General features: G+C 42.5%; 1 protein-coding gene across 1 annotated transcript in view; it reads right to left on the bottom strand.

Annotated features, from left to right (window-relative positions):
* The window catches only part of PRKG1 (protein kinase, cGMP-dependent, type I), a 710,261-nt gene that overhangs the window by 344,153 nt on the left and 346,216 nt on the right, over positions 1 to 19,892 (bottom strand). The window contains exon 4 of the mRNA XM_015415260.1: positions 8,834 to 8,897. Within this exon, the coding sequence (XP_015270746.1) occupies positions 8,834 to 8,897 (64 nt within the window). The remainder of the gene's footprint in view (positions 1 to 8,833; positions 8,898 to 19,892) is intronic.

Raw genomic sequence — 19,892 nt, 5'->3', positions numbered from 1 at the left:
ATTCTGTCTTTCACATGAGTCTATTGAAGAAGGATCCTGGACCGTCTCCTTGGAGACCAGAGTCTACTCCTCCTCCGCCTGTCATATTGGAAGGGGATGAACATTTTGAAATAGCTGATATCCTTGATTGTAAAGTGAAACGTGGTAAACTCTGGTACCTTATCGAATGGTTTTTTTTCGCCCAGCCCGGGAGGTCTCCCGCCCAGGCCGGGAGGTGTGTTGTAAGCGTATTTTAAGGGGGGCAGTATGTCAGCAAGCTGCCATTCTGTTTTCTGTGACCTCTGTGTAAATATTCTTTCCCTGTTACACCCGGCTTGGCTTATATAGATGTATTTTAGGGGGGGCAGTATGTCAGCATGCTGCCATTCTGTTTTCTGTGACCTCTGTGTACATATCCTTTCCCTGTTGCACCCGGCTTGTTTTCTATCATCCTGCTCCTGCGTTGGAATGCACAAGATAACTGCTGGAGGTTGTGTGGGGGAGAAGATGCTGTAATGCTTGCCTATTGATTTTCCCAGGACTACTGCACCTGTGTTTTGTCTGATGTTCTGCCTGGTTCTCATGTACTGGGCGCGCAACCGTTTCCTTAGCCCGCCAGCGGGAAAGATATTCATTGGATCTGTATCTGTTTGAAGTTCCTTTATTATGCTTGACCTAACTGTGTATCCCCAGTTCTAACAAAGAACGTGTTTGAGTATGTCTTCAACGCTTTGAAATAAATTTTGCTTTTCTTTAAAACGTGGATTTATTCTCGATGCTTGCGGATCCAACACATGGGTATGTCCTATTTCTATATTGAAGAATCTGAAAAGTATCTGCTATTAAGCAATTTACAGAATAATGACTACTTGCTAATTTACATCCACTGCAGTATGCAGAATGAAAATCTTCTTAAATTGTTTCAATTTTCAAGGTTCAGTCTCATTACATAATAGTCTTTTTTGCCACCATTCTCACAATAACATCTGCACATTAGGATTGCATAAAACAGGCAATTTGAAGTCACTCTTTTGCTTCTGGGTAGTAGCTAGCAGTTTGTAAAGGTTGTTAGAGAGTGGCAGTGCGGCGGTGCTAGATTATTCACAGTGTTTCATAAGGAAAAAAGTGGATATTAAATTGTGCAGCGAAGAAAGATTATTCCCTTCATCAAACCGTACCAGTCAGCTGTTCTTGCTCCATTCTTGTTAGAATAGCAACCCAGATAAAATGCAGTTACTTTGTTGGTTAATTTAAATACATTTGTTTTTTATTAAACATTACCAGTACAGAGATTTCTACAATATGTATAATACTGACTAGCAGGGCTTTGTTTGTAGAAAAAGCCCAGCAGGAACTCATTAGCATAATAGGCGACACCCAACAGCAGAAATGCATTAGCATATTAGGCCACACCCCTGACAGTGCAGCTCATTAGCATATTAGACCACACCTCTATGCCTTCCCTTGGCTTGGGGGGCACCTGGGCAAACCGGCCCTTGGACAGGCCAGGGAAGACATGGGGAGGCATTTAAATGCCTCCCCGATCCTTCCAGGGGGGGGCCTGGCCCGCCCGCCTTGGATTCACTCGAGGGGTCGCTCTCCAGGTCTTCCCTCTGTAGCCACACACGCAGAGGTTTGGGTTGTAGTGGGCGTGGCCAACTCTGAAGCCAGCTGGACCTCCGCTCCTGTGCATTCCTTTGCCCAAAAATAGCCCTGCTGACTAATATTAAAAACAAAACAGAAAGATGGAGGGGCACTTTCCACAGGGGGAAAAAAGTCAGTATAACAAATAGTAAACTGTCCGGCCTTTTTGAGCTTGATGAAAGTAGTGAACATGGGCTGCCCACAAACAAGATGGGGATTCTGTGGCTGGCAATATAATACAAAAAAAATGGTGTGAGGAGGACTGAAAATGCTCCAGAAAGAACAGGATGTTGAGATCAGCTGACAGTCAGTTAAAGGAAAGCAGGGAGGTAGTGGGGAAATAAACCTACTCACACCTCAGAGGGCTTAGACCAGGCTGGAACTGGCCCATCCAGGGCTCTTATTCGGCCAATGAGCAACTGGTTATTACCTTTATTGCCGGATGACAGAGGCTGTGCATTATGTCTCTATATACTGTCCCAGTACTAATGCATAATGGGTGGGGGAAGTGGGAAAGCAGGCATCAGGGAGATGCTTTAAAGAAATACTGTAAGAGGACTAATGTTTAAACATACTTGTATTTTGAGTAAAAAAAATAATATTGTTAATTGGGTTTGCCTGTATCCTTTATAAAGTTTATATCTCCAGTACCTGGCATTACAATTTATGGCATGTGTGGCCCAGCCCAACAAAGTGACATTTATGTCAGATCTAGCCCTTGTAATGAATGAGTTTGACACCTTAGACAGATTATTCAGGGAAGAAGGACTGTTGGAATACGGTGAGATTTCCCAATTGTCCTCCTTCCAGGTGATCCTATCAAGCTTCAGTCTCGTAGAAGACAAAGGGCAGTAAGTAGCAGTGGGGATGGTAGAGGCTCCACCCACCCTCCCAAGACACACCCACAAGGTACAGCCTGAATGATTAAGAGGCAGAGTCTGTGGATCAAGTATCAGGAAGAAAAACTTGGCAGATCACAAGATGGAATGTGGTTCAGCCCAGCAGTTCAAAGAGAATGAAGCAGATCCGTCATCTGGAGGTGGAGCTTGCACAGCCTGGTGGGTTAGCAGTGGAGACAGATCAGGTGGCAGAACCTGAGCTTCCTGGAACATCTTCCTGGAACATCAGGAAGGGGAGCTTGGCAAATTCCAGTAGCTTGCAGGGCTAGATCTGGTAAACTGAAAACAACAACCCCCAAACACTAAATTTATCTAAGATGTACAGCCCTTACAAGCCTTCTGTCATCAAGCAATGCAACCCTCACACAATGTGAGGGAGAGGGCTGCAGCTCAGTTGAAGAGTCTTTGCTTTTCATGCAGAAGGTCTCAGGTCCACCCCTGGCATCTCTAGTTAAAAAGGGCCCAGATAATAGGTGATGTGAAGGATCTCTACCTGAGATGCTGGAGAGCTGCTGCCAGTCTGAGTAGACAATACTGACCTTAATAGTCTGATTCAGTATAAGGCAGCTTCATGTATATACACCACAGATAAACATAATTCAGCCTACGACTTTGCATCAAGAAGAAAACAGAAAATAACCTGCATGCAAAGCTGATATCCTCTAAAAGGTAGTCAAGACACTCACATTATTTGTATCGTATGATCAAGGAACTAAACTCTCAGAAAACAGTCTAGACAACATTTACCCATTGGAGAGGTAAGAAACATAACAGAAAAGTCCTTAAGATAACTATAAACACAAGCATTTCTTTCTGTCATGCAAACAGAACTCATAAAAAGGAGAACTAAAAGAGAATCCCCTTCCCTTTCTCTTTTTCTCTCTGGATAGCAGATGTTGATCACCAAAACAAGGGAATTCTGTCCCACTTATGCTCAGCTTCTAGGCTTCTCAGGCACATCTGAACAGCAGCAGCCAATATTGTAAACAGATTGTTGGACTATGTAGGATCAAGGTGACAAACTGAGTACAGGGGTGGAATCTGAACACCGACCACCAAAATACTTCTTTGCCCACACATTTGCTGCTACAACAAAGCATCCATTTCAAAGAAGGCAAACTAGAGACGTTGAGAGACAAGTAACTTGCACAGTGAACTGTGTATGAGTCATACAGTATGACATAGGTGAAGTTTAAATCCCCTACCAAACACCAAGCTATTCCCATTATCTCATGTTTGCTCCTACATCATAAGATGTGAAGCAATTACAGTGCAATTCAAAGTGGAGTTACAACCTTTGTAGGTCAGTGAAGTAAATGGGTTTAGGAGTTATCAATTTATTTATTAATTAAAATATTTATTGTCCACCTTTCCTTTGTTACTGAAGGCATTTTACAAATCCAGATTTAAAATACAAAATACATCCAACCACCAAATAATCCCACCCAAATGCCTGCCGTCTACATTCTAGGAAAAAGGCCTAGCAAAAAACTGGCCTTGCACGCCTTCTAAAAATATGTAGAGATGGCACCCCTCACCTCCTCAGGGAGCCTATTCCATGTGTGTGTGTGTGTGTCTATGTATATGTATATATCTATATATAGATATAGATATATAGCTATGTATATATGTATTAGAGAGGAATTAACCTAATTAAAGTAAATTAAAGTTATTCTAATTATCCTCCATGGCCAGTTCGTTCATATGCTAGATAAAGGAATGAAAATAACAATATGATTGAAATCACAGTTCTAAAGGAAACTTTCTTCAAAAATGTCAAAACAAATATTTATTTATTTATTTATTCAATTTATACCCTGCCCTCCCCGCCAAGACAGGCTCAGGGTGGCTTCCATAAAATGCATATATAAATACAATTAAGATCCATCATAAAAACAACTAAAACTGCTACCGAGAAGGTCCTGGCCCTGGTTATCGCCAAGCTGGTGTCCTTGGGACCTGGAAGGGCCAACTGGTTTCAGGCCCCTTAACGCAGTGCTCTCAGGGGAACATATGGGGAAAGGTGGTCCCTTAAGTATGCCGGATCCTGACCATAAAGGGCTTTAAAGGTCAAAAACAGCACCTTGAAGCAAATCCGGTATGCTATTGGCAGCCAGTGCAGTGTTTTCAGCACAGTCTGGATGTGTTCCCGTATGGGTAGACCCATCAACAGCCTGGACACAGCATTTTGCACTAGCTGCAGCTTCCAGATTTGAAACAAGGGCAGGCCTATGTAGAGAGCATTACAGTAGCCTAACCTCAAGGTGACCATCGTGTGGATCACTGTTGCCAAGTCGTTGCATTCGAGGAAGGGAACCAGTTGCCTGATCAGCCAAAGATGATAAAAGGCTGACTTGACAGTGGCTGCTACCTGGGCCTCCATTGTTAAAGAGGTATCCAGGAGCTCTCCCAAGCTCCTAACCCCCAGTGCTGGCATCAGCTGGCATCAGCCCCATCGAAGGTCTGGAGTGGGATCCCTACCCTTGGGCCACCCTGGCTCAAGCACAGGACCTCCGACTTCGTCGGATTTAGTTTCAGTTGACTCAGCCTAAGCCAACCAGCCACAGCTTGTAACACCTAGTCCAGATCTTCTGGGGTAGAGTCAGACTGTCTGCCCAACAACAGATAGAGCTGGGTGTTATCCATATATTGATGACACTGTCATACGTCTCCCTTGTTCCCAGCCTGACCGGACAGGTAAGCAGCCTGATAACAATATCATCTCCTCCTCAGAGGGGGAGGAACAGCCAGCTGCAATAGATCCCATTAATCTTCAGGGACAGGGGATGCAAGCTCTTGACCAGACACCGGCAAGCAATTTTCCCTCTCCTCCAGCTGCGAACAAGTTACCGGCATCACAGAGGAGAGGGAGGAGGCTGGGCCCAGTGTTTCTCCAACACCCCTCGAGAGCCGTCGCCGTCAGTGGAGATCAGAGCTCAGAACCCGTCGCAGTGAGCGTTTGATGCAGTGCAGGCACCTGTTGTCAGATGAGTACTTGCAGGGATGCGTGCCACAATTAGCAGCAGCTAACCAGCCCAGGGAGAGTCAGCTATAAATCCAGGATGGGGAAAGCTGCTTATTGTGGTCACAACGTATACTATGGCTGCATTACCACCCACTTTGTCTCCTGACTTGCTGACTGGAACCTCTGTTACTCTGAATTTGGACTGAACACTGGACCACCTGACTTCTGGACCCCTGACTCTTGGACTGACTGACGACTCCCCTTTCCGGATACCTGACCCTTGGACTGCCTCTTGACCACTCTCCTGCCTTGCACCTGTACTGTGAGTGATTACCTGGTCCCTTCTGCCTGGCTGTCCTGTGGAACTTCTGTCTGCTCCCACGCCAGACCCACCAGGACCAGTACACCCTAGCCCATTCACTCCGGGAAATCTGAGCAAGGAGGCGCATATAGATGTTAAACAGCATCAAGGAAAGTGCCTATAGGACAGCTGTTCCCCTAGTGCCACCCTTTGTCCCCAATCCTGAAGGAAGGATGCGAGCCACGGCAAGGCAAGCATTTGAACTCCAGAGTGGTGAGGCAGTGGATCAGTAGCTGATGGTCGATTGTGTCAAACACTGCTAACAGGTCTAACAACAGCACTGCTGACCCACCTCAATCCAGGTGCCTCTGAAGGTCATCTCTAGGGTGACCAATGCAGTCTCCATCCCATGTCCCAGGTGAAAACTGGACTGGAAGGGGTCTAAAATGGAAGTGTCATCCAAAAAGCTCTGTAGCTGGACTGTCACAGCCCTCTGAATTAACTTGCCCAAATATGAGCAATTCGGCCAGATCCAGAGATGGTTTTTTCAAGAGGGGATGGACCACTGTCTCCTTAAGTGTCCTAGGGAACAGCTCCTCTAAGAAGGACCTGTTAATAATCTCCCCTACAGCACCCTGAAACCCCTCGCAAGCAGCTTTCCCTAGCCACAATGGGCACAGGAGACACGTGGTGGGGCGTACAGCCAGGAGGAATTTGTCAACTTTCTCTAGGCTGAGTGGACTGAAGTGATCCATAACCTGATTATTAGATGTGCACGGAGCGTCGAGTTCACAATTTCTGTGAACATTTAAAGAAGCTAGCATAAGTTGCTCAAATTATTTTTTTAATGTTAATTTGTGTAAATAAGTGAAAATACATCCTCATCAGGAGAAGAACAAGCAGAATTTTGTATGCATAGTTGTCACAGGACAACAGATTAATGGTCTTCTTTAATTGTGCCTGGCTGCAGGACTTGCTAGCATGTAATTTTGCAGGTGCAAAACTGGTAATTAGACAGGCAAGTTACAACTAACATTAAGTTGCCTGGTGTGAAATTAACATACATTTAATACATTTTGAATAAGCAAACCCAGATATTTCCATATCCTCCAGGACCTGAGGGTCATTAAAATGTTTCATCAAAATTCTATTACCCATATACTTTAATTGCAAGAAATTATATTAAGTCCAGATCATCAAAATTCAACTGTCAGGTGTGATGTATCGTTGTAGAGAGCAACTATCAGGCCAAAAGAGTAACAAAGAAAAACAAAATTCCCTTGCAGTGAGTAGAACACGCATCAAGTTCAAGAAGCTCAAGAGTTTTCAGAATCAAGCTAGCAGAGGAAAAGAAGAGGAATTCCTTTTAAAAGCTAACTGAGGCCCCGGTCACACTGGGGGAAATAGGCGTGGCCGAAGTGCGGCTTTTTTTGGCCGCACCAAAAGAGATGCGCGGTGGTGGGATCGGACAGCCGCTGCGCAGGTCCTCCCCGGCATGATCAGATGCTGGGAGGAAGCCACGGACCAGAGAGCAAGGCCAGCACACTGCGCATGCGTGTGCATGCGCAGTTTGGCAGGACCTCGCATGCTGTGGGAGAGACGGGCGCGCCGGCAATCAGATGCCCGTCCCTGCAGCAGATTTTCAGGCAGGTAGTAGTGTTTTCTAGGGGTTTTTTTGATGCAGTTTTGCCCGGAAGGGACGGATTGGGGACGGGTGCATGCCGCTTCCCAGATGTTGCGGTGTGATCATGCCCGCTTGATGCGCCCCCAATCCGTCCCTCTCACGTGGCAAATCCTCCCATGTGACCAGGGCCTGAGATTCCTTTCACAGTTGATTGAGCACTTTTGCTAGACCAATTTTAGCTCAGGATTTCAGGGTAGCATAACCTTTGCCTAGTGGCATATGCTGGCATGAACTTCTGCTGCCCCCAGGAGAGTCAGTAAACAGTATGGCGAGGACCTTTTGGATTCACAGCAGTTAGCTTTTGCTGACTCCCGACAACACTGACATGAACTGGACATAAGTAGGCTAATCAAGAATTGCTGGATTCTCCCTTGATACAAACACTGCTGCCCTAAAAGTAGTAGCTGCAATTGAATGTTGTGATGGGAGAGCTCCTTCACACATCTGAGCTGGTTTGGGTAGTTCCAAGATTTCTTAGAAGCCCTCTAAAAATGCAGAGATCTTCCCAGAGTGTTTTAGAGCAATGGGGGGGGGGGCACCCTTATCAGCTTTTTATTGCTTCCAGCCCTCTACTAATGTCATTTCCCTTCCTTTTCTCAACCTCATGCTGTGTAGTGGAGGAGAAGAACTGGCAGCAAAGAGGTCTATTAATAGCAGATGCCTCACTCTTAAGTCACTATACTTAGAAGAACTGGGCAGTGATGCTTCTAAGTATGCTCAGTTGCCTACAGGAAGTTTGGGAATTGTAGTTTTCACTGAGCCTAGAGAAAGCACTCCCCAGCCTCCTGGTGACAATGGAACATTTAAAACTCGGGCCTCTACAGTGCTATTATCCACCCTTGACCCAATAAAGTGTCTCCAACCTATCACGAACTGGGCCTGAAATCAGAGAAAGTCCGAATTTGGTTTTTAACAGATTGGTAAGAGTAAACTCTAGATTGTGCTGTACTGGATGCCAAATTATGAGACTTGACCTCATTTCTAATTGGATGGCAAAAGACAATTTGGATCGAGAATAATGTGAGGCAATAAGCATGCCTATGATCTGAGAGAAAGATTCTAAAAATTGTGACAGCCTAGATCTTAAAGACTTGTGTCAACAGATTTTAATAAAACTGTTGATTTTGTGCCTCTATAGAAAATAGGATTTATATGAACTGGAATATAAAGCATTTGTCACTTGACCTTTTCTCCTGAAGTTTGTTTTGAAGAACAGTGAAACACCATAATCTCAGAAAAGATATTCTCCTTCGGCAGAGGAATCCCGGTGAACAGAACAATGTGATGGCTGAAGTACTTTTACAACAAAAGACCTGCTACTTATGATCCTCATGCCATTTTCAAGAATTAAAAGCAAATACCTCTTCAAGGACATCAGCAAGCTTACTGAGTATCTCTTCAGGGAGGCTCTGGAATGTTGGTACACTGTAATATAAAGTGAGAAATAATTTGTGAGCACTGATGTGGTTACTTTAAAAAAAGTCTTATCACTTGAAAAAAAGTTCTACTAGATCAAACCAAATGTGTTACCTTATAACTCCATATGGATTAACACTTGCGCAATAGTTCTTTTTAAATCAAAAGTGAAAAGCCAGTAAGAAAGGATATAGTTTTAGAAAACTGAATGAAAAATTCAATGTATCCTTCTTAAAGGACAAAAATAGATCCCAATGTTCAACTTCTGCCTCTTGTTAGATGTATATGATATTACATTTCTCATAATCCTTTTTCTTTTAGTTCTGTTAGGTGACACAGAATGATGAGTAAAGACACAGGACAGAAAACTGATTAAAGGAAGGCTAACTTCATACAGCTGAACTACCTGTTGCACAAGCCACTGCCATGGAAGCAGCCACTGTCACCACTGTAAAATATAGGATCACTTGACCTGTGTTTTCTTGTCTTCCAGTTGTGTGTTTCTCCACACTACCAGCTAATTTACTGGAGAACTCATCAGAGAATTGCACAACATGATGTTGTCTGTTTTGGATGGCCTTCCCATGTTGTGCGTAATATGTAGGTTCATTCTATAGCATGCAGAGGAACTCAACAGGATTTGGCCTCCTTTGCTCTTAGACAAAAACTTTATAGCAGGGAACTGATTAAATTCACTTCTGTAAAGCCAACCTTATGTGTTTGTAATGTCCACGTTTCTTTTTTAGTATATTCTACCATATTTAGTATATTCTTCCAGTGTTTACATTGGATTGGATCCAGACTACAGGTACAGGAATTTCTATTTGCAGGATATGATTTCCCCCACCTCCTATATCTTCCCCACAGCACTCTTAAATGCCCCTTGATATTATTCTGGGACATCACAGGCCAGGGAATGGAAAAATCATTCTCTCCATAAAAGTCCTCATGCCTGAGGAAACGTCAATCCAGATCCAAGGCATTATCTTCCATACACATCTAAGGTATTATCAGTAGTAAACAATATATCACTGGCCATCTCAGATTACCAAATCATTTTTATCTAGAAGAGATGTATAATTCTGCTGTACAGTATGTGAAAAACATAAAGCAAAAATTCAGAATGCTCAGATGTCTTTGTAGACTAAAGTCATTCCCCTAGCTCTTCGTCCCACTGTTATTCTAACAGAAGACAATTAATGTAGAAGAACAGTTGTATCACGTAAGCAAAAAGCAGAATGAAAACAGAATTATATTTTAAAATCAGCCTTGAATAAATAAAGGAAATGAATGAATGAATGAATGATATTCACTGTTCACAACATATAAAAGATGAAAACACTAAAAGGAATTTCTGTGTAGACTGCCCCAGGTTGGGGTAGAGGCTGCCCCAGATGCAGTTAAATCAATCCCTGTATCAGTGGCATATCTGATTAATTTAATCTCAATGAACAACAAAATGCTATAGTTGAAAGCTTAGGGTGAGGAACAAATTAAGCTCACACTTAAATAGGTAAAGTGAAAGGAAAAACATTTAAACCATTGTCCCAGCAATGGAGCAGGTAATCAGGCAATCAGAAATGTTGAGAAAGCACAAATTCCAAGTAAATGATATCTTGGAGCTACAGAACTGATACAACAGTACACTTGAGATCTAAAAGCTTTTAAATGGTAGGGCTACGCAACAGATCTGTCTCTTATGGAAGACAATCTAATACCACAGGGAAAGACAGTTTTGTTCAATCAGGATTAAAAATAAATATTTACAAGAACATATATGTTTAAGATTTCCGTAACTCAGATCATGAATAAAAATATGCTTACATTCTTCAGCCACATCAAATTGATAACTACAGGCATGGCATCATTTAATTAAATGATTGGACACTATGCCCAGAGAGGAAGTGTGAGTGTGTTCCATGGTGTTCATGAGGCAAAGGAATGCCCTCCCCCTTAATATTAGGAGAAAAATTTATTTGTTGTGCACACCTAAAAAGTTCTCCGGAACCATTCAGAGTAGAATAGTGGTTTTCAAACTTCCTTCCCCTTATTGACGTCCTTCCACATTGTTTAGTATGCTGAGGAACCCCCACATATCTGCCATGGCGCTCTTCCACATGATTCTGGGATGAGCTTTGAGGCTCAATACCAGTTTGGCTAGTCTTGCTCAAATGAATAACCCTAGAGTATATCAGTGCTCCCCTGCAAGTGCAGGAAAAGATGGCAGATACGATGCCCTCATGAACATTTTCCCAATGGATAAGCTTTTAAGAAACCACAGAATTTCCAGGAAAACAGTTTAAACCGGTAAAAGAAAGGGGGCAGCAACTGATCCTCAAAAGTGGGGGGGAAATGAAAACATGTTGTTTTCAAATTCTACAACTGGATGTATTTCTCAGCCTTAATGAGGTCAGCTGCCCTTTAAGCCAGCAGCCTTAGAGATGTTCTGGTTGGCCTATGACTCTGCTGAACTTAATGCCAGTTAGCTAAACTCCAAATAACTTTATTACCATATTCTCAAGTTGAAGAGAGAGACAACAAAAGCAACAAAAGTTGACAAGAGAGACAACAAAAGCAACAAACAACAGTAGTAAAACTCCCTCAGTACTTCTAACCAGAAACATCTCACTTTCAGCAGGGCTAATCTCATCTTTGAGAACTAGGCCTCTCCACCCAGCTGCTTATCCTCAAGAGAAAGTAGGGCCACACCTACTTTTTAGTTACACATAACTGACCTAGCAGCTACACAACTGCCATTTTAACTGTCATTTTTCTTCCTGTAAAGCGCAAGCCTATTTTATTTATTTATCAGATTATTATTTATCTCCTCCGAAAGGGACTCAAGAGCAGCTAACAGCATATAAAATACACCAATAAAAACAATACAAAGATACTATAAATAATCTTTAAAATATAAAATTATTCAAAATCTATCCCCATTAAAATCTATCCACTATCAGCTTAGCTCAACATATTTAGTGACCACAGAAATCTCTACATATGGGATGAGAATATTGATGTAATATAGAGTATATTAGAGGTGCAGTTTGGTGGTAGACCAGAGCGGGCAATGGAGTATTCACTCTCTATATGTTCAAAGTGGTTGTATAAATGAGTTGCTGCTCTGTTACTAAGGCATTGTGGTGCACACTTCTTTGTGAGTTACCAGATACATAGCAACTGTTTTTTCTCTTTCTCACTGAAGCTTTCACAATATATTTTAAAAACAGTTTTATAACAAAATCAGCAAAACCAAAATAACAGTGGCACAAACTGTAAGAAATATAGTTCCCGAAGCCAGCAAGTTCCATGATGGGGTCTGTGAGGCAAAGCACCCCTGGCCTCCCCTCCAAAGGTTAATGTGAATAGAAATGGGCCTGGTCCATCTTGCAGGTGTTATTAATCAGTCTATTGGCCTTCTCTTCTTCAAGGCCAGAGATGATGGTGGCATGATTAGCTTCTCATGGGAACCTGTGGTCTGTAGGATGGGGGGAGAAGAGTCAGGGGTGATGAGGTAATCCTTTAGAGGCTTCTCCCGAGAACATATCCTGATTGGATGTCATTCTCACCTGATGTTGCTGGGTCAAAAACTATAATTTTGCTAGGGCCCTGAAAAAGGGAGGCTAGTGGGGATCCTGATGAGCTAACGACCTAAACTATGACACACTTGCAGTTGCTAACACCATAGAAAACTCTCATACTTCGGCCTTTGAGTTTGGAATTGTATGTGCCATCTAATGCAAGCCCTAGGAGTGTTAGACAGTTGAGCTAGTCTTTCTTATTTTCTGGCTGCATGATTTTAGAGTAGTGTGTTGGCTGTATAATAAACCTTCTGACTGACAGAAATTAAAATAAACTTTATAAATCTTTTGAAACATAAACAATGGTCTGGTTACTTGTGTGAAAGTGCCCTGAGGACCCATGGCTTTCAGGCCTTGTGCACTTGCAAACAAAAGCTTATACCTTGAATAAAACTTTGGTGATCTTAAAGGTGCCACTGGACTTAAAACTCTGTTTTTCTGTCAACCTATCAATCATTCTAATATTTGTTAAAAGGGTTTCAGGGAAGGCAGACCACATACCCTTTTTTTGCCAACATAGGAGACATGATCGATATATGCATAATTAATTACATAGACTTCCTTGACACAAATAATTTCAGGTTTATATGTTCACTCCTGTGCAGATGTTAAAAGAAGTACTTGCTGTTATATTACCTTTGCAGGAATACACAATACATGTGGGAGACCTGCAAGGACTTGAGAACATCTCATTCCCCCTTCCCCCACTATTTTCTTTTTCCCCTTCCTTGGCAGTTCTCACAGCCTTCTTTTCATGCTTTCTTCTCTCCTTTCCACCCACCAGCCAACCTAACATTATCTGACCCCCTGTCTTCAGTTTTCCCTCCTTCCATCCCCCTGGCAGCCTTTTCCAGAAAACCTCTGGCCAACTTGCATGGTGACAGCTGACTGTTGCTCACTGAGGCACCTACAAGGACATGTATCTCACGTTCCTCTTTTTTCCCTCTAAAATTTTTGAAGCGGCAGAAATGGACAAACGTACGTTAACCTTGAAAGGCCACTCGGAAGATTCATTTGAAAATACTTGGCAAAGATTTTATGAATCGCATAAACATTATAACCTTACTTAAGCAAAACAATGGACAACTAAGAATAAGAAAAAAGAGAAAAAGAAGACCAAAATTCCTGTTGCAAAGCAACCTTTTTTTTGTATAAGGTAGAAGCTATATGTATTAGAAGAGGCAATAAGCAATATGTAAACATACTATACCCCCGTTTTATGTTTAGAAGTAGTGTATAGGGTTGCCAAGTCGGGCGGCGGAAATCAGGCCTCCAAAGCGGGGGTTTACCCACCACCCGCCCCCACTTGGCAGCCCTATTTCCAGACTATATACATTGATGATTATTATTATTTAAAACATTTATTCCACTTCTGAAGAAAATGGCTGCTTTGGAAGGTGGACTGTATGGCATTATACCCTGACGAGGTCCCTCCTCTCCCTAAACTCCACCCTCCCAGGCTCCACCCTTAAATCTCAAATCTCCAAGTATTTCTGAACTTGAAGTTGGCAACCCTAGCTCCTGGCAGCCCCTGTATTCTCATCATTTCCTGCAACCTTGTTGCACTTCGTGAACAGTAGGATATTTATTCTTAGTTTTCCACAAGAGACAAGACCCTGCAAAGCAAACATGGAATTGTGCAAGTGTTAAGGCTGGAACCCTATAAAGTGTTGATCACAATTCTTACTGATAACTAGATCAAGATCAGTAACTACTACAGCCAGAATATTATACACTAAATATTGGTGATGTCAAGAGGTGCCAAGTAAGGGAATTTATTAATAAAATTTTTGAAGCGGCAGAAATGGACAAACGTACGTTAACCTTGAAAGGCCACTCGGAAGATTCATTTGAAAATACTTGGCAAAGATTTTATGAATCGCATAAACATTATAACCTTACTTAAGCAAAACAATGGACAACTAAGAATAAGAAAAAAGAGAAAAAGAAGACCAAAATTCCTGTTGCAAAGCAACCTTTTTTTTGTATAGGGTAGAAGCTATATGTATTAGAAGAGGCAATAAGCAATATGTAAACATACTATACCCCCGTTTTATGTTTAGAAGTAGTGTATAGGGTTGCCAAGTCGGGTGTTGCGCCGCAGTGGGGGATTCCCGGTTGCCGTCTGGAGCGCGCGCGCATGCACGTCACCCGGAAGTGACGTTATGCCGCCAGGCACCCTGGGGGCGGGGCCACGACCATCCGAGGGAAAACCATAGAGTTTTCCCTCGGATGACCATGGCCCCGCCCCCAGCGTGCCTGGCGTAGTCGCGTCACTTCCGGGTGATGCGCACGTCGGGGTGGGGCTCCCCCCAGAGGGGACTTGGCAAGCCTGGTAGTGTAGTATGTCTGTTTGTATGTATGTCTTTGTTTACGTAGTTAATAAAATAAATTTTTAAATAAAAAAACCAATTCTTTCTGATAACTGTGGAGCTGATTTGCTAGCCAAATGTCTTGGTATATGTAGTTTCATGTTAAAAATCTAAAAACAGGATTAAGGTATGTGAGTTGCATACATTCAGACTTGGGAAATAAAGCTACTTTAAAAAGATAGAATTAATTTGTTCTGTGATTGCTGTGGAGCCGTTTTATTTATATGTATTGTATTTATAGTTAAACTGTTTTATATGAATTGTTCGTGTTTTTGTATATTGGTTTTTATGTACATTGTTTTCATTACTGTGCTGTGTGCTTTTATATTGACATTTATATTGTTGTTTTATTTACTGTTACCTTGTGTAAGCTGCCCTGAGCCTGCCTTGGCGGGGAGAGCGGGATAAAAATCGAACAAATAAATAAATAAATAAATAAATAAATAAATAAAAATAAAGCTTAACAAGTATTATAATAATTCAAAGCCTTCTGTTTTGGTGACAGTGAAAATGCAGTCAACAAAACCTTTGAAGCAGAATATAAACCAAGCAGAATATAAACGTTATCCTCATAAACAAACTCCTTCTATTACTCCCCAAATATCTTATTACTTTCTCCTATATGAAAATGCCATGATCAAATTACCTACTGCGGCTTGAAGCAAGAGCTGGTAATATTTTTCATTAAAGATGAGAGAAAATTGTTAGGGAGAATGGAATCAGGGTGGATTCCAGTTGGCCCCTGCAGTGCTGGCAGATGGAAGTGCAATCTATTTTCTTTCAGTGATACTGTGAATTGCCTCTGTGGCCAAGGTCCAAGCTAAGCAGCCCCCCTTGATGCTTCCAGCATGCATGGACCACTTGGTTGAGTTTATTGCTAACCCCCAGCGGCCCCTGCAAGGCAGCAGTTCAGTGGGAACTTTTCCAGTAAGTTAATGGGCCAGTCCGTCCCTCAATGGATTGTGTTTGCCATGGCTCAAAGATCAATCCAGTCACAGTAAAGCACAATTAAGTCCAACTGGTTTCAGTAGGAAACCTAATCGTGCGCTTAATGTTGGCTGGTTTGTGAGATCCATTGTGTTTATCATTTCACATCAGTGATATTTGACTTTGTATAAACTCCAGAAAATCTATAAACATCTCTAGGAAAGTCTGGAGATGCACTGTATAGCAAATCAATGACATTTACAGGTAATGGACTTGCTCCCAATTTGCAGTTTATTGGGAAAACAATTGGAGATAATTAGAGCAATTACTAGATTCAATTTAAATACCCGGACCTGTTAGTTTTCCTGTTAAGGTATTTATAGAATTTATTTGTGGAACCATTAAAATAGTATGTAATATCACAGCCATGGAAAAGTTAAAAGAAAAGTAACCAGTTTCACATGTACAATTTTTAACATATATTTTGTCATATCATTAAAAATGTTTATCATGCTTGTAACCACCTTGAGTCCCAATAAGAAAGGTGGGCATAATAATAATTTACACATTTGCACTTGTGACAGACTTAAGACCAAACCTGCATGTTGCCAGAATTAGTAATGACAGCAATACCAAGGATAGTTCCAAGAGCAGGTCCAAATTTTTCTTGTTATATATAATGACTATCCTTTAATGTTGAATGATTAAATTACTTCCTGCCTTACTATATTTAGCTCTGATTTAAGTAAATAACAAAAAGGACTATAGTTATTACCTGATCTAAAGGAAGAGATTGCAGTCAAAAGGAGGAGAGGTGTTATGACATTCTAGACAAAACTACTCTTCAAAGCATGACTTAATGTGATTAGACACTCTATTTTGATGGGTTGAATTCTAAGTTATAATAACTTTCTCAAGCATTGATTTATTGAATAATGAAAGCTATTTTTTCCAGGGATGCTCTAAGGTTGCTTTCACACATGTTGGATAATGTACTTGCCATGCGCTTCACAGGGCCCCCAGACAAAGATTCCATCTGGGTCCCCCCCCATATGACCCTTATCCAAGCCAAACATTATAACAAAACAAATTACTCGGCTGGCTGTTACCACACATCTATAATAATAAAAGGAGCTGCATGTCCATCTGTCTGTTCATTTGTGGCAGGCATCAGAAAATCATCAGAGAATAAAAGAATGATCATGGAAATTCCAAGTTTGAAAGGAATTGGAATATTCTGGCCCAGGTTATTTCCACCACTACCACTACGCTATTTTAAATGGAAGCTAAGCTTGTGTAATGGAGCTGCGGTGGCTCAAGTGGTTAAGATGATGAACTGCAGGCTGTGGAAGGTCGGTAGTTCAGCAGTTCGAGACCAGAGTGTGCCACATGACGGAGTGAGCTCCCGTCTCTAGTTCCAGCTCCTGCCAACCTAGCAGTTCGAAAGCAAGAAATTGCAACTAGATAAATAGGTACCACTTCAGTGGGAAGGTAACAGCATTCCATGCGCCTTGGTGTTTAGTCATGCCAGCCACATGACCATGGAAATGTCTTCGGACAGCGCTGGCTCTTTGGCTTTGAAACGGAGATGAGCACCGCAACCCTAGAGTCGGATTCAACTGGCTTTCGAGCAAGGGAACCTTTACCTTTTTAAGCTTGTGTAGCGGTTGAAGTATCAGATTGTGTAGTGGTTGAAGTGCCAGTATGGAATCCCCACTCTGCCATGGAGGCTTACTCGGTGACCTTAGGCCAGTCACCCTCTTTCAGTTTAACTGACATCACAGGGTTGTTGGGAAGATAAAATGCATGAGAGAACGATGTAAGTTGTTTTGGTTCCCCATTGTGGAGAAAGGCAGGATATAGATAAACAAATAAATAAATCCCAACTTCTGTTCCTCGTTTGTTACTTACTGAGGTAGATTAACATTTATTATCATGCATATAAAGGGTGGAGGGGGGGGGAAGCATCCTACTACTTTCATAGATTATGGGAAAATATTAACCACCCCCTTCTGTTAATCATATTGTTTGCTGCTATACTACTATAACCTACATTCTAAGCGGCCAACCAGGATGGATGAGGAATTGAGGGTGAAAAATAAAGGGGGGGGGGATAGAGAAAGCGGAGATAGAGGAATTACAGATCATGAAATGAAGAGAGCAAAATGAAGGAGAAAAGTTTGGAAAAGAGTTAAAGAAATGTAGGGAATTTAAGAGAACAAAAGGTTTTGGGTTTTGTTTTTGTTTTTTTGTTGGGGGGACTGCTGCCACAAACTAACAGGGCTGCCCCTTTGCAAGATCTGGCTGTGCAGAAAATGGGTGGAACTAAAGTTAAAAGGAAACCACAGAGTGCTGGACATAATGACCTTGTTAGGAGGCTTCTTCCTGGCATTGACTATAGAAGAAGAAGAGAAGAGAAGAGAGGAGAGATTGGATTTATACCCCGCCCTTCACTTGGAGTCTCAGAGCGGCTTCCAAACTCCTTTCCTTTCCCCTCCCCACAACAGACACCCTGTGAGGTGGGTGGGGCTGACAGAAACTGCTCTTTTTCAAGGACAGCTGTGCCAGAGCTTGTGACTGACCCAAGGTCACATCAGCAGGTGCAAGTGGAGGAGTGGGGAATCAAACCTGGTTCTCCCAGATTAGAGTCCGCACACTTAACCACTACACCAAACTGGCTTGTTTGTTCTGACTGGTTTTGTCTTGCTCCAATGTTGGCTTAGCTGAGGGATTTCGCAGGATCTCAGAAGCAAGGATTTCCTTCAGACTCCTAGTAAACTTTGCATAAAGCCTGAGCTCTTTACCGTGCTCTACCTTCTCTGCACCCCTAGAGGCTGCAGTTAGAACTGCACTAGCAATTTAAAATGCATTCTGTGAATACTGCATGATCATAAAGCCAGCTTGATGTAGTGGTTAACTTAAGAGCAGTTGACTCTAATCTGGAGAACTGGGTTTGATTCCCCACTCCTCCACATGAAGCCAGCTGGGTGACCTTGGGTCAGTCACAGTTCTCTCAGAGCTCTCTCAGCCCCACCTACCCCACGCTCTGAGACTCCTTTGAGTAGTGAAGAGTAGAGTATAAAAACCAACTACTTCTTCTTCCTCCAGCCACCCCAAATGTTATCTCCCTCCCCCCCCCGTGTGGATCTGGCACTTTAGTAATAGCTAAGTAGATTTAGCAAATAATTGTTAAAGTGCATTATCCAAAATGTATGAAAGCAGCCTAAGTCTGTCTATCTGTTCCTTTGTACCTCCAATAGTAAAGGTAAAGGTAAAGGTTCCCTTGCTCGAAAGCCAGTCGAGTCTGACTCTAGGGTTGCGGTGCTCATCTCCATTTCAAAGCCGAAGAGCCAGCACTGTCTGAAGATGGTTCCGTGGTCATGTGGCCAGCATGACTAGATGCCGAGGTGCACGGAACTCTGTTACCTTCCCACCGAAGTGGAACCTATTTATCTACTTGCAATTTCTTGCTTTCGAACTGCTAGGTTGGCAGGAGCTGGGGCCAGAGACAGGAGCTCACTCCGTCATGTGCCACCCTTGGGTCTCAAACTGCTGAACTACCAACCTTCCACAGCCTGCAGTTCAGCGTCTTAACCACTTGAGCCATCGCAGCTCCTACCTCCAATAGTAGCTCAATATAAAAATATTTTCTCTACTTCTTCCCATTTTGAATTATTTAGAGAAATAGCGTATTGTTATGATATTAAAGGAAAGGGTAAGGGAAACTGTAATTAATTGCTAAGTATATTACAGTCTCTCTCTCTCTCTCTCTCTCTCTCTCTCTCTCACACACACACACACACACACACACACACACACACACACACACACACGTATCTCTCATGATGTTCATAAAATCCAGGGAGAGTTACAGAATGGAAATCTCCTTCCATGAAATGAGTGGAAGAGTCCTCTGTGAGTGAAAGTACATCTATTGTGTAGTGGGAAGCCGCATGGATCGACGACAGACAACGACGTGGTGCATAGCACGCTTTATTAGGCACACAACAAGACATGCAGACAAACGGCCGGCAGGCCAACTATATACACACCTGGGGACCACCCCTTGGTCACCATAGGTGGGTTTGAATCTCCCGCCATGGCTCCCATTGGTTCCCCGGTGG

This window comes from Gekko japonicus, unplaced genomic scaffold (assembly GCF_001447785.1).
Source record: "Gekko japonicus isolate JY-2015 unplaced genomic scaffold, Gekko_japonicus_V1.1 scaffold323, whole genome shotgun sequence".
NCBI lineage: Eukaryota > Metazoa > Chordata > Lepidosauria > Squamata > Gekkonidae > Gekko > Gekko japonicus.
The sequence above is the reverse complement of the archived record's forward strand: the minus strand, read 5'-3'. Positions and strand labels throughout refer to the sequence as shown.